This window comes from Vipera berus (assembly GCF_964194415.1).
Source record: "Vipera berus genome assembly, chromosome: 5".
Classification (NCBI taxonomy): Eukaryota; Metazoa; Chordata; class Lepidosauria; order Squamata; family Viperidae; genus Vipera; species Vipera berus.
Window position 1 is genome coordinate 93,542,865 of NC_138207.1, and position 16,415 is coordinate 93,559,279.

At 39.1% G+C, this 16,415-nt stretch overlaps 1 protein-coding gene across 12 annotated transcripts in view; it reads right to left on the minus strand.

The window, feature by feature from the left end:
- The window catches only part of USP54 (ubiquitin specific peptidase 54), a 163,254-nt gene that overhangs the window by 48,012 nt on the left and 98,827 nt on the right, over positions 1–16,415 (minus strand). For 11 of the 12 annotated variants that reach the window (XR_014026678.1, XR_014026679.1, XR_014026680.1 and 8 more), the window contains one exon: positions 4,681–4,820. Coding sequence is in view for 7 of the 12 variants with exons in the window: in XM_081329573.1 (XP_081185699.1) it covers positions 4,681–4,820 (140 nt within the window). In the remaining 5 variants the exon portion in view is untranslated. Of the gene's footprint in view, positions 1–4,526; positions 4,821–16,415 lie in introns of all 12 variants that reach the window. The other variant, XR_014026682.1, reaches the window with a different exon arrangement.

Genomic DNA, 16,415 nt, shown 5'->3' on the forward strand with positions numbered 1-16,415 from the left:
AATCCTACCTACCACCTTTTCTATTAAACATAGTCTGGGAAAATATTTATTAGCAAGAGAGTCATGGCAGCTGGGCATAAAAAGGCTTTGCAATTAGTAAATTATTAGACTACAGTTGCAAGAAAAAGTATGTGAACCCTTTGGGATTACGTGGACTTTTGCATAAATTGGCTATAAAATGCGCTCTAAACGTCATGTAAGTCACAACAATAGAAAAACACAGTCTGCTTAAAATAATACTACACAAACATTAGCTGTTCTCATGTTTTAATTGAACATAAGATGGAAACATTCACAGTGCAGGGTGGAAAAAGTATGTGAACCTTTGGACTTAATAACTGGTTGACCCTCCTTTGGCAGCAATAACCTCAACCAAACGTTTCCTGTAGTTGCAGATCAGACCTGCACAACGATCTGGAGTAATTTTGGACCACTCCTCTTCACAAAACTGTTTCAGTGTAGCAATATTCTTGGGATGTCTGGTGTGAATCGCTCTCTTAAGGTCATGCCACAGCATTTCAATCGGGTTGAGGTCAGGACTCAGACTGGGCCACTCCAGAAGGCGTATTCTGTTCTGTTGAAGCCATTGTGTTGAAGAATTACTTGTATGCTTTGGGTCATTGTCCTGTTGCATCACCCATCCTCTGCGGAGCTTCAGTTGGCGGACAGATGGTCGTACATTTTCCTGCAAAATGTCCTGATAAACTCTGGAATTCATTTTCCCATCAATGACAACAATCCGTCCAGGCCCTGAGGCAGCAAAGCAGCCCCAAACCATGATGCTCCCTCCCCCATGTTTTACAGTGGGGATGAGGTTTTGATGTTGGTGTGCTGTGCCTTTTTTTCTCCACACATAGTGTTGTGTGTTTTTCCCAAACAACTCAATTTTGGTTTCATCTGTCCACAGTATATTTTGCCAGTAGTGCTGTGGAACATCCAGGTGCTCTTTTGCAAACTTCAAACGTGCTGCAATATTTTTTTGGGACAGCAATGGCTTCCTCCATGGTGTCCTCCCATGTACTCCATTCTTATTTAATGTTTTCCTTATTGTAGATGTGTCAACAAAAATGTTAGCATGTGCCAGATTTCTGTAGGTCTTTAGCTGACACTCTAGGATTCTTCTTTACCTCATTAAGCATTATGTGCTGTGCTCTTGCGGTCATTTTTACAGGATGACCACGCCTAGGGAGAGTAGCAACAGTGCTAAACTTTCTCCATTTGTAGACAGTCTGTCTTACCGTGGACACATGAACATCAAGGCTTTTGGAGATACTTTAGTAACCCTTTCCAGCTTCATGCACGTCAACAATTCTTGATCGTAGGTCTTCTGAGAGCTCTTTTCTGCGAGGCATGGTTTATTTATTTATTTATTTTAATTATTAAATTTTTATACCGCCCTTCTCCCGAAGGACTCAGAGCGGTGTACAGGGCAATAAATATAAAAACGAAGTACAAAAGTTAAAAAACAATTAAATATTATGCCCGAATATAAACAGTAATTAAAAGCCATATTAAAACCCCAACCCTAACCCATCAAACCAGGTGGGATTGCTCGAATAAATAAGTTTTTAGATCCCACCGGAAGGAGCGAAGGTCGGGGGCCATCCGGAGCTCGACCGGCAAACGGTTCCACAGGTCTGGCGCACCCACAGAGAACGTCCTCCCCCTAAGGGCCACCAATCGACATTCTTTGATTGGAGGCACCCTGAGGAGGCCCTCTCTGTGAGAGCGCACTGGACGGAGGGAAGTTGACGCCGGCCGCAGGTGTTGCCGTAGGTAATCCGGACCCATGCCATGTAAGGGTTTGTAAGTCATTACCAACACCTTGAATCTCACCCGGAGGGCAACCGGCAGCCAATGCAGCTCACGGAGCAAAGGTGTAACAGGGGAGTATCGGGAGACTCCCAGCACAACTCGCGCGGCTGCATTCTGCACCAGTTGGAGCCTCCGAGTGGTCTTCAAGGGCAGCCCCATGTAGAGAGCATTACAGTAGTCCAGACGAGAGGTCACGAGCGCATGAGTGACTGTACGCAAGGCATCCCGGTCCAGATAGGGCCGCAACTGGCGCACCAGGCGAACCTGGGCAAAGGCCCCCCTAGTCACAGCTCCAATATGCTCTTCTAAAGAGAGCTGTAAGTCTAGTAGGACCCCCAAGTTGTGCGCCCTATCTACGGGGGGTAATAGCTCACCCCCCCATGCCAAGAGATGGAATAATCTGAATTTCCCGGGATGCCGGCACGAACAGCCACTCAGTCTTGTCAGGGTTGAGCCGAAGCCTGTTCCTCCCCATCCAGACCCGGACCGCCTCCAGGCAACGGGACATCATGTCGAGGGCATCACTGGGGTGGTTTGGGGTTGAAATAAAAAGCTGGGTATCATCAGCATACTGATGATACCCAACTCCAAAACCACGAATGATCTCACCCAACGGCTTCATATAGATGTTGAACAGGAGAGGCGAGAGGACCGATCCCTGAGGAACTCCACAAATGAGAGGCCTCAAGGTCGACCTCTGCCCCCCTGCCAACACCGACTGTGAATGTCCCAGAAGGTAGGAGGAGAACCACTGAAAAACTGTGCCTCCCACTCCCAACCCCCTGAGACGTCGCAGCAAGATACCATGGTCGATGGTATCAAAAGCCGCTGAGAGGTCTAAAAGGACTAGGACAGAGGAGCAACCCCTGTCCCGAGCCCGCCAGAGATCATTCACCAGCGCGACCAATGCCATCTCCGTGCTGTACCCGGGCCTGAAGCCCGATTGGGATGGGTCTAGATAATCAGCTTCATCCAAGAACAAAGGGAGCTGCTGCGCCACCATGCTCTCAACAACCTTCGCCAGGAAGCGAAGGTTGGAGACCGGACGAAAGTTGTTTAATATTGGTTCACATCAGACAGTGCTTCTTGAGACCAGTAAACCCAAAACAGGTGTGTGTTTTTAAAGGGCAGGACAGCTGTCAGCAACACATCCAATATCATCACACTGATTGGAGTCAATGTTGGCTCACTCCTGGCTCCAATTAGCTCTTGGAGAAGTCATTAGGCTAGGGGTTCACATACTTTTTCCACCCTGCACTGTGAATGTTTACATGTTATGTTCAATTAAAACATGACAACAGCTAATGTTTGTGTAGTATTATTTTAAGCAGACTGTGTTTTTCTATTATTGTGACTTACATGACGTTTAGAGCACATTTTATGGCCAATTCATGCAATACTCCACGTAATCCCAAAGGGTTCACATACTTTTTCTTGCAACTGTACATATATTTATTGCAATTGCAATTAAATTGATATATGTGCTTTGCTGTGACTTAACTAAAAGGAGCTACCCTTTTACCAATATTCGAACTCGGGATACATGCAAATACCTTCTTACACAGTTTAATTTTTTCACTGAGATATATCTGAGCTTCGTTTACATTCCTTCTTTCTTGAATTCCTTACCCATGAGTACAACCTATAGGTACAACTATTTGGAGTTATTATAGTCCTCTGAAATAGTTATGTCTGAGTGCATCTAAAAATTAACTCTTAAACTATATCTAGAAATTACCAGATTATAAATTATACATTTTGTATAAATAATACATTAGAAAAAACATGCCTTTGCAAGATATCTAGATGGAAGCACTAAATATGAAAAGATGCCACTAGCGATGCCCAGTGGTATTTTAATCTGGTGATCTTTCTTGGGATAAGACTATGTGTAAAACACACAGTTTTAAGTTCAACTTTATAGGGGAACAACCTGTACAAAGGAGACTTACATGTGCCCATTCACTTGCTTAGCTCACTTTGCTATTTATTAAGAATCAATTATCTGGATCCATATTTTCCATATGGTTTCATCTTCTTCATGTTGCTGTTTATGTTGCTTCTTTCTCATCTAAAAAGCTCCAAATGCTATTGGTGTTTCTCATAAGGGAACTGGTCTAGCTCCCTACACATTTTGCCTCAGTTTTCTTTGCCTTTCCCAGCTACAGGTAGTTGTCCTACGACTATTCATTTAACCACCTTTACGACAGCACTGAAAAAAGTGAAAAAGGCCAATCCTCACACTTACAACTGTCACAACATTCCTATTGGTACATGATCAAGATTTGGGCACTTGAACATATTTACTATGATTGCAGCATCTTGGGGTAACCATTTGCAATCTTCCCAGGGGGCTTCTGACTAGCAAAGTCATTGGGGGAAGCTGGATTCACTTAATGATCATTAACTTAATGATCTAGGTGATTCGCTTAACGACTGTGGCAAAACATTCATAAAATCAGGTATAAGTCACTTAGCAACTGCATCGCTTAGCAGTGAAAATTATAGTCACAATAGTGTTTGTAAATAAGTGGTACAGACCACCTGTCTTGTCATATTTTATTGGTGTGCAATTATCTGAACTATACAGAGTTTAAAGTGCATTCCATGGGTTTTCATAAAGCATGGTCTTATGAGTAGTTTTACTAATGATATTGGTAGTTTCCTAGTGATTACTAGAATAGGCATTAACTTTTTTTTCTGGCACACACTGAGTTTGTATTGGGCAATCCACCATACATCCAAGGTCCTTTCCTGATCAGATGCCATCTCCTTCCTTCTGTTAACACAGGACAATGACCTAGAAAAAAAGGGGAGATCATAATATGATCCAGGATTGTAAGTATTTGGAGAATGATACCTTACCATTACCAAAGGAGTATTTATTTTTTGTCCTGCAGGTTACAGATGAGGCAGACTCTACTTCGAAGATGCTACTGCTATGTGATTTTGGAATATTATGCCACGCAGGAATGACATCTCCAGTTCGTTTGATATGATAATCCCTTTAAAAAGAAAAAAAACTTTATTTTTTCATGAAACACTTTCACTTTTCTTTGTAAAGGAGCAATAAAAATCCTAAGTCTACTACTGTTACTTTATTTTGAAAAATTAAACATTTACATCATTATCCAATATGTATCTTTTCAAAAGTGAGTTTGGGATGTATAATAGATATATGATTAAAGAATTAATGATTCCTAACTTTCAGTGCCTGAACTTTGTTAACAGCTTACAATAATACTACTCTTATCCACAATGAATGCCAAGTAGAACTCCTGTCAACCATGGTGTTGAAACTAATTTTGCTTAGAGATGGCAGCTGAGAGACAGTGTATGATCACTCTGTCTTTCTACATTGTGTGCACAAGAATTAGGCAAGTATTTTGACCATATCATCATTATCATGCATATTTTCCACCTCCAAGCTGTATAAACTTGAATGCTTAGTGTATATAAGCATATCAGGTGATGTGTATTTGTGTAATGAGGGTGTGGCTTAAGGAGATCAACACCATATATCAAGGTATGCATAATTATTAGGCAGCTTCTGTTCCTCAGGCAAAATGGGCCAAAAAAGAGATTTAACTGACTCTGAAAAGTCAAAAATTGTAAAAAGTCAGAGGGATGCAGCATTCTTGAAATTGCTAACATATTGTGGGTTGTGATCATAGAACCATCAAGTGCTTTATTGCAAATAGTCAACAGGCTTGCAATGTGTTGGGGAAAAAAGACACACATTAACTGCCAAAGATTTGGGAAGAATCAAACTAAAGCTACCAGCAACCCATTGTCCTCCAGTACTATCATATTCCAGAACTGCAACCTACCTGGAAGTACTAGGTGTTCAGTGCTCAGAGACACGGCCAAGGTAAGGAAGGCTGAAAATTGACCACCACTGAATGAGACACATAAGTTGAAACGGCAAGACTGGGCCAAGAAATATCTGAAGACAGAATTTTCAAAGGTTTTATGGACCGATGAGATGACAGTGATTCTTGATGACCACATGGATAGCCCTGTAGTTGGATCAATAATGGGCACAGAGCTCCACTTCAACTCAGATGCCAGCAAGGTGGAGGTGGGGTACTGGTATAGGGTGGTATTAATAAAGATGAGCTAGCTGGACCTTTTCAGGTTGAAGCAATGGTATAGGAAAAAGTCTGCATCTTTCAAGACCATGATTTTTATGTAGGACAATGCTCCATCACATGCATCAAAGTACTCCACTACATGGCTAGCTAGTAAAGGCCTTAAAGATGAAAGAATAATGACATGGCCCCCTTCCTCAGCTGACCTAAACTCTATTGAGAACTTGTGGGCCCTTCTGAAATGGAAGATTTATGGTGAAGGAAAACAGTACACTTCTCTGAATAGTGTCTAAGAGGCTGTGGTTGCTGCTGCTGCACAAAACATTGATCATCAGTAGATCAACTGACAGATTCCATGAAAGGAAGGCTTATGACTGTTATTGAAAAGAAGGGTGGCTATATTAGTCACTGATATTTTTTTTGAAATGTTAGAAATGTTTATTTGTACATTTTGAGTTGTTTGTTTATTATTTTCACTTTAACAGATGTAAATAGACAAATGAGATAGGCAAATTTTCATTTGCATAATAATTGCATAATTCTGTGCACTAATAGTTGCCCAGATCTCGCCTTGACTTCCCTACTGTCACTGACCCCTAATAAAAAGTATCCTTTTGAGACAATGCCTGTTTCAAGAGTTCTGCTTTCTTGGGTGGTTAGTTGAAGTGGGCCCTTACATTTGATCTCCACTTTCAATCTTATGAAAATGAAGGTGTTCAGATGTTTTCTACCTGGCAAGTGTGGCAGGGGAAGACATACAGAACGCTTGGAAAGGGGCATTCTGAGCACTCAATAACTGCTTCCTTCTTAAAGAGAACTGAAGAAAAAAAATGGCTATGGCAAAGGGGTCTACCAAATCAAAACCAAATCAAATCCAACTAAAAGCTTGGTTGACTATCCCACAATTAATAAGTGAGATGATTTCTTATTTTAACTACTGGCCAGGGACAATAATATCCCCAAATTCTGGTGCTAAAATATACGTATTCTATACTGCGGTCTACTGTAATCTCTTGGAGTTCAGTTGGACAGCATCAATAGATAGCATCCATTTTATTTCTGGCTTTTTCAATGCTACATGTGTTATATTAATTTGACCATAATGTGTTCATTTAATGGGTATCTTAGTTCTGCTTTATTATATTGCCAAGTGTTTTTCTTTTATATTAATCAAATATTCACTATGTACAGTTTTTAATGCAGATGCTGTTGACATTATTGCTCTTTTATAAATTCTCTTAGGTCACTGTTTCCCCAAACTGGATGATTTTGTGATGTGTGGACTTCAACTGCCAGAATTCCACAACCAATATAGCCATTGCTAAGAACTACAGGAGATAAGATCCACATATCTCAAAGGCATATGGAGTGAAGCTTGCCAATAATCCTTTTAACCAGGTTGATTTAAAATGGCTTCTAAGAATTAGTGGAGTCAGATTCACTGAGAAGAAAGCTAATATTAATACATTTTACAGTTCCAGTGCTGCCTATTAGTTCGATGATCTTCTGTTCAGGAAGTTTAAGAGATACAGTGGATATAAAAAGTCCACACACCCCTGTTAAAATGTCAGGTTTTTGAAATGTAAAAAACTAGATAAAGATAAATCTCATCAGAATTTTTCCATCTTAATATAATATATAATCTGTAGAATTCAACTGAAAAACAAACTAAAATCTTTTAGGGGGAAAAATAAAAATAAACAACTCACAATAACATAACTGTATAAGCATGCACACTATCTTATAAGTGGGCTTGTTCAGAATTAACTAATCACATTCAAACTGATGTTAAATAGTAGTCAGTACATATCTTCCATCAAATAAAATGGTTCTGCTCAAGCCCATATAAAGTTCTAGTAGGATTTTTCTGACATTTTACTCAGTTGCCTCTTACAGCAAAAGCCATGTTATGGCCATTAAAGGGTTGTTGGAAGGATATCACCAGGATACAAAAAGAATCTCCAAAGCATTAGATATATATCATGGAGCTTAGTGAAGTCAGTCACTAAGGAGAAAATATGCACAACAGTGACATCACCAAGAACTGGATGGCCCTTCAAAATCAATGAAAAAACAAGAAGAAAACTGGTCAGAGGCCTACAGCAACATTAAACAAGCTGTAACGACCCACTTCAATCTACATCTTAAGAAGACAGAACTCTTGGAAATATTTTCTTCCAACAGGAATCTTTATTAAGAGAAATTGATTGCAGGCATGCTAGACAGGATCTGGGGAACCCTCCCCACTATTCAATGTTTTAAAGTGTTCCCAAGCAGCCCCCACCCCACCTGCAGTTCTTCCCGCCAATCCAAACCGGCAGATTGCTAGGTGTTACTTCAGTACAGATAACAACAGTCTGGCTCCCTCAGCGTGATCATCCAATTCTCTTATTGCCCCAACTCCAAGTGTTGCATCTTTCCCCCTCCCCTTTCCCCCCCACTGTCGGTAAAGAGAAGAACTTCAGAGGCATAGGATGAAAGGCAGATGGCTACATTGTTTTGTTAACAGATCTGAAGTGAATCAACAAAAGGTTACTTTGTAGTGAAGACAGGAAGTAAAAGTAGTAAACTCCCCATGCATACCCCCTCCCCCTTTTTAGTGTGACAGAATCCAGGAAACAGTAATGATTGGTTTTTTAAATCAGAGAAGATAGATAGAAATGAAATATAACTGGATTCTGACACAAGCTGTAGAAATTTCTGGCAAATATGTATACTACATGTGATAACAATTTCCTGTATTTTTCATATGAGTGGGCTGTGGGATAGGGTGACAAGATGGAAGACTTTTCTTGGGAACTCTAACTACATTTTGCAAAAACCTACATCGAGTCTGACAAAAGCAGATGGGAAAAAGTGTTATGGCTTAATGAGACCAAGGCTGAACTTTTTGTCATAATTCCAAAAAATATGTCTGTAATACTGCACATCACCATAAATACACCATGCCCACAGTGAAGCATGGTGACGTCAGTATTATCTTTGGGGATGTTTTTCTTCAGCTGGAACTGGGGCTTTAGTCAAGATGGAAGGAATTATAAACAGTTCCAAATATCAGTACTTTTGGAACAAACCCTTCAGGCCTCTGCTAAAATGCTGAAAATGAATTTCATCTTTCAACATGACAACGACCCAAAGCATATCTCCCCATCAACAATAAAACATCTGGCTTCCGGTTCCGGCACGACCAGACGCGTGAAGGAATGCTCCCCACATAGTCTGGATTTCTTCATCGGGGGACCCCTGTAAAGGGGTCGAAAGTCGCCCTGGAGGGGTGATGAGCAGGGGAGAGGTCTCTCCAGTCAGCGGTAGAAGGGCGGCGGCCATCCTGTTGGCTTGGAGCAACTCTCTGAACCAACGAAGAAAGGATCGGCCATTCCCATGGCCCATCATTTCAGCCGTTTCCTGCCGAAGCCAAAATTACAACAAAGCACTAGAAAGCACTTGAAAACTGGGTGAGAATTGCCTTCTTCCTTTCCTAATTGCCTACTTTTTCCTGCCAAAAGCTCCTTGAATTTGCTTCCCCCAGCGAGGAGAGAGGGATGGGAGTTTTTTTTCCCCCACCATCCTTAAGGGCTGCCTTTGATCACGCCGGGGGGAAAAAAGAAAACCTTGAACAGAATAATACTATTTAATTTGACTTATTTCCTTTCTATTTTTGGTGACCCAAAACTTCTATCCTTACAGAAACTGGCTATTCTGTCTATTTGGTTAAAAAAAGGGAGAAAAGAGAGAAAAGAACTACTTAAAAGTTACTTAAAAGTACTCAAAACTGATAAATTTACTCTGTCTGAAAAAGATTTTAAGTATGCTGGGGACATCTTGTGGCCTTTTTGGCAAATAAACCTGTTTATTTTGGAACTGCCCTTGACATTATCAGCTAAAGATAAAAACCTGAAACAGCTGGAGGTGAACTCAAGGCTTGTGGAGGTGAACATTTACATTTTAAAATTAGCCTCCACTAAGGACTATTTACCACTACTTCAAAATGGAGACTGATCAGCCACAAACCTCGCTTGACTATAAGCCTTGGTGGAGCAGTGGGCTAATGCCTCCTTAAGTAACACCAGCTGCCTGCAATTAGTGCAGGTTCGCATCCCACCAGGCTCAAGGTTGACTCAGCCTTCCATCCTTCCGAGGTAGGTAAAATGAGGACCCAGATTGTTGGGGGCAATAAGCTGACTTTGTAATAATGCCGCTTGGGGTGTGTGTGAAAGCCCTAATAAGCAGGCATATACATAGAATGAAGGCTACTGCTAAGCTTGTAAACCGCCCTGAGTCTTCGGAGAAGGGCGGGATATAAATGGAATTAAAAAAATAAAAAAAAATAAAAATATTAGAAACAATCCATAAAGTTTCTGAGATGTTTATTTCCAGGCTGGAAAATTTAGGTGCCAACTCCAATTTATAAGCTGTAACCCAGACTTCAACTAAAGAATTTACAACTCAGAATATGACAAAACTGGAACAAATTACTACTGAGACAGAGGAACACAAGGTACAACAAGATATTGAAAAAACTAATACAAAAAAATTGACTCTATCCAAAGAACCGACAACTCTAAAAAGTACAAGGAACTATCACTATGGCAAATAACCTTAAGGACCAATAACAAACTATGGGAAAACTTAATACTCAACTTTTGACTCCATCAAAAGAGCCTATAACTTTAGAAGTACACTATGTGCAAGATAGTGATGCTAACATAGAGGATGTGGAAGATCAACAAAGACAGTTTCCTGAAAGCGTGGATAGCCAAGCACTAATTATAAAACTGGATAAGACTCTCTACTTAAAGCAGATGAACCCAGACAGAAGAGGAATCCAGACCGAACTGAAGATAAAGTTTTTAGAGCAAATACAGAGACTAGAACTAACAGGGCAACAACATAATTATTACAAATGGTTTGGTTTTTGTGGATCACTGATGGCTAGATGGTCTCCTTCGATTCAAATAATATGTATTGGAGCGAAGGGAGACCTATCTGGCAATTTAAAGGCCTTGGTCTGGAAACCTGATTGGCTAAAAAAGAAAGCCAGAGTTAGATTTAAAAAGTGAGTTCTTAGAGAACCATTAAAGGCTATCTTTTTAGTAATCAGTGATCTATCAGGATCTAAAATAGAAAATGTTTATGAGATAGAACTAGAATGTGTTTATGTATCTATTAGTCTTATTTTAGACATTATAATTTGTGCACTGACATAATGGAAATTTGGTTTATAGATCCCACGTTTGATGTTAAAAGACGTTTGATTATTCTATTTAAGAATTAAGAATTAGCTAAAATTTAAAACAGAATATGGTTGTGTATAAATAGTTGTAGATTGATAAACATAGGTTGTGGTCCTGTCAGTAACGTGTGATGTATTAGGATGTGAAACAGACAATGTTTATTAGGTAGAACATAGCTACTCAGCCACTGTGTACATGTTAGATGCTATAGTTTTTGCTGTAATGAAATAAGGGAAATTTGGGTTGTGAATATTATTTGGGATGTTAAAGGCTAAATTTGAATAATATAATTAAAATCAAAATTAGGTAAAATTTAATAACAGGACATAAATATATCTCAATGAAATTGAATTGACAAATTTTTAACTGACCATGCTATTTCTAGAAATTTATTAGTTTAAACTAGTTGTATGAAATGTTAAGGGAAATTGAGAAGGATGTTTTGATAATGTAAGCTGAATTATATACTGAAAACTCTGTTACTGAATCTCTGATTACCCAGTCACCATGATGCTTTCTAAATATGTAGATTTTAACTGAAAAACCAATAAAATTTGTTTAAAAAAAACAATAAAACATCTATGTTTTAGAATTATCCAGCCAGAGCCCAGACTTGAATGCAATTGAAACTCTGTAGGATGACCTGAAAACGGAATGGGACAACTTGGTGCAACCAACTTGCTACAGCCAACTCGCTTTGGGACAACTCGCTGTGGGATAATTCAACAATTCAATTTAAGTATTTAAAATAATTAATATAATATGTCATTTACATTTCATTTTGTCCCTCCTTTTGCATTCTTTTTTAAATGATTCTATTCCACCATTTCTTTGATATTAGTATAACTCTTGTCCTTCAACGAGTTGTCCTGCGGCAAGTTGGCCATGACAAGTTGTCCCACAGTGTGTTGGCTGCAATGAGTTGCCTGTGGCAAGTTGGCCATGATGATTTGGCTGCGTTGAGTTGTCCTACCCGAGTTGTCCCACCTGAAAAGGACTGTGCACAGGAAATACCCTCGCAATTTGACAGATTTGGAGTGCTTTTGCAAAGAAGAGTAAGCAAAATTCCCAAGACAAGATGTGCTCTGCTAATGGGTTCCTACCCCAAAGACAGAATACTGTCATAAAATCAAAAAGTGTTTCATCAAAGTATTAATTTAAGGGTATGCACACTTATGCAACCAGTTATTGTACATTTTTATTGTTACTTTTCCCTTTAAAAAATTTCAGCTTGTTTTTGAACTGAATTGTACAACTTATATGTTACGCTAAAGGTGGAAAAAATTCTGAAGTGATTTATCTTGGTCTGATATTTTTTTTGCTAGGTATTTTAGACTTTTTATATCCACTGTAAAAGGCCACCTATCCAAGCTTGGCTGCATGGTGAAGGAAGGGAGTAACATGTCCATTCAGCCTCTTCAGAATTTCCAAGTATGTCCTCTTTTCTTTCTCTATTCTTGTTTTAGCAATCTCTGTTCTTCAAATAGAGCAAAAACTTCTCACTCACGCCAGATGGAGCTGAGAGAAAAAGGTTCTTTCTTCTTTACCAGAAAGCTGATTTAAGAAGGATTCCCCAAGACTTGGGCAAAAGTTTTAAAATTGATCTTTTCCATCTGCTCAATCTTTGGTAAATGAGAACAGAAGATTTTATTACATAAAATTATTCACTCATAAAATTATGGGGTTAGAAGGAACCTCAAGGGTCATGTACATTAGTTAACATTCTCTGAAGCAGCATCATATTTTTGGAGAAAGGAGCAAATGTTTTTCTACTTCCCTGCAGTAAGTAGAAAATACAGCCCCCAAATAGCTCAAATGAAAGAAGATAAAGAAGGCTAAACATGTGACAATTGAGACGATATAGGTTCTCCTGCTTGAACAGGGGGCTGGACTAGAAGACCTCCAAGGTCCCTTCCAGCTCTATTCTATTCTATTCTTGCTTTTTTTTTTATTGAAAAGTTTTAACATACAATTTTTTCTTTAAAAAATCCCCCCTCCCCCTCCCTTCTCCCTCCCCCCTACCTCTCCCCCCTCCCCCCCTCCCCCCCGACTTCCCAGAGCTAAATACAAGGTATATATATATAAAAAAACAATCATAAACAACCATATACTAACAACCATAAACTCTAGAATCCATCACTCTCTAGCTTATATAGGATAAAACAAACCTTAGTAATATTAAATATATATAGAAAACAAAAATAGAAAAAGAAGAAAAGAAAGAAGACTTATTCAAATGCTACATGAAACTTCTTAACCCTATACTTGTTCTGGATAAACTCAATCCATTTTCTCCATTCCATAATATAGCGTTCTTGCGAGTGATCTTTCAAATAGGCCGAAATCTTCGCCATCTCAGCCAGGTCGGAAACCTTTAAAGTCCACTCTTCTATAGTCGGCAGTACCTCTTTCTTCCAGTACTGACCTATCAAGAGTCTAGCTGCCGTAATTAAATTCAACATCAACTTAATGTCCACAACTGTAGCATCTATAATTATTTCCAACAAAAAAAATTGCGGACAAAACTTTATCCTCTGTTTAAAAATCTTCTGCATGTTCCACCAGACTTTTATCCAAAAGGCCTTAACCTTTTTACAAGTCCACCATATATGAAAATATGTTGCGTCTTCATCACCGCACCTCCAACATTTAGGCTGATAATTCGGATACATACTTGCAAGCTTTTTAGGATCTAAATGCCATCTATAAAACATTTTGTAAAAATTCTCTCTTAGATTTTGAGCTTGTGTAAATTTTACATTCCTCACCCAGATCTTTTCCCAGGTGTCCATTGTGATAACTTCCTGGATATTTTGGGCCCATTTTATCATACAATCCTTAACAAGTTCTGTTTCTGAATCAATCTCTATCAACGCAAGATATATCCGTTTAATATGTGCTGGTCCCTGATTTCTGATTTGCTTTATCAAATTTTCATCAGTCATTGTAAAACCATTTTTCTGGTCTTCTTTCCACCTGGCCCGTAACTGAGTATATTGAAACCAATTTTGAACAACCTTCTCTTCTCGCAAGAGGCTATATGATTTCAAACACCAAACATTTCTTTCCAAGCTTAGGATCTCCTTGTACGTAGTCACATCATGTTTGAAACCAGCATGTATATTTTCTTAATTGGTTAATCTCCTCTTTTTGTATTTGCGTAAGAACCGGGATGCTAGCATTCTCCAAATATATATCAATGTCTTTTCCATTAATCTTCTCCTTAGCATATAATTTAGAATAAAAATCCACAAAAGCATCCTTGATAAGATCCTGTTGAAACACAACCCTTCCTTTATACTCAATTTTGTCTATATTAGAAGCCCTTTGTTTTTTCCTCAGTCTATAAGCTAACCATCTACCTGGTTTATTAGCGTTGCAAAAAGTATTATGCCTGGCAAACCGCAAATTGGTTGCCACTTGGTCAGCCATTAATTTATCAAATTGTCCTCTTAACAGTTTAATAGCCTCCTTAGTCTTCACATCCTCTGAGTTCAAAATCAAAGCCTTTTCTTTTTCCTTTATTTCATTCTCCAGTTCTTTCCTCCTAGCTTCCACAGCACGTCTATGTTTATTATTCATATATATCAACACCCCTCTCATATAGGCCTTGCTAGCATCCCAAACCATGTCCATAGAGGTGCCCTTATTCATATTAATTTCAAAAAAATCCTTCATCCGCTGTTTGCATTCTTCCACATTTCTCTGATTTCTAAGCAAATTCTCGTTTACGCACCATGAGCGCCTGTCTCTATTGTCCTTATCAATCTCTAGCCAAACTGGACTATGATCAGAGATAGTTCTTACACAAATCTTCACCTTTTTGGTCCTTAAAAAAAATCATTAGTCAACAAAATAAAATCAATCCTGGAAAAAGATTGATGTCTGTCAGAATAAAAAGTATAATCCTTTTCCTGCAAATGTCTCTCGCGCCAGATATCTCGCAGTTCCAAGTCATCCTTCATTTCAAAAAAAGATTTAGGCAGTCTAGCATGACTTGGGACGCGCTTAAAAGCTCCAGCCTTGTCCATCTGTACATCCAAAACACCATTCCAATCCCCCATAAAAATAAAAGATTTATAATCCAACTGGGTAAGCTTTGTATGAAGTAAACTAAAAAAGTCAGCTTGTTGCTGATTAGGAGCATATAATCCAACTAAAAGCGTCTTTTTACCTTCTAGCAGCAGCTCTATCATAACGTATCTTCCATGCTTATCTGCTTCAATTATGTCTGCTGTTAAAGCACTTTTAACATAAACAACCACTCCATTTTTCTTATTCATTGCAGAAGCAACAAATTGCGTGCCCAACCTTGAGTTCGATAAATACTTTTGATCCGCAACCCTAATATGCGTTTCTTGCAAACATATAACATCTATCTTAAATTGTTTTAAATATTGAAAAACTTTCTTCCTCTTCTGTGGTGAATTTAGTCCATTAACGTTCCAAGTTAAAAATTTAGTTGCCATGCAGATCATCCCAAAGCTCTTGGAGCACTGCTTTGATAGGGCTATCTTTTTTAGGCCGTGCTCCTCCCACTGCTTGGCTGTAAGTGCGTTGTGGAAGTACCATAGACTTCTGCTGATCTTGTTCTTTTATTTTTTTTGATCGTTTTAAAGCAGCACGCGTCACCCTCTGCTCTCTAAGATCAGAGAAGTTGTAGCTTGATCTCCTGCAGCACCGTTCTCCTCTGTCTGTCCATCTTCAGCCTCTTGATGTTCTCCTTCTCCCGATCCCTTTGCAGCTTCCAGAAGTGTTAATGGGGTTGCTTTTAAAACTTTATTGTAAAAATCACGCGCTTGCATCACAGTAACCAGACGGTACCTTTTACCTTCATGCATCACCATCAACCCAACTGGAATCTCCCATCTGAACCTTATATCTCGTTGCTTGAGCTCTTGCACAAGAAATGCAAAATCCTTCCTTCTCCTTAAAATCTTTGGAGGAATTTCTTTTAGAACCAAGACTTCTTGATCAGCAATCACAACTTTAGCATCATAGGCAGCTTGTATAACTTCATCTCTAATTTCCCTTTTTGCAAAATAAACCACCACATCTCTAGGCAACTTTCTCTGTCTAGCAATCCATGAATTCACACGGAACACTTTATCCATGCCTCCTTTTATTTCAGATGCTGGCTGATTCAATACCACTTCGAGAGCCTCAGAAACCAGCTGCTTTAGATCTTCCTTAATATTCTCTTTTAAGCCTCTAATTCTAACAGCAAACTGCATCTGATAATATTGAGCAAGACTCAATTCTCTATCCATTTTGT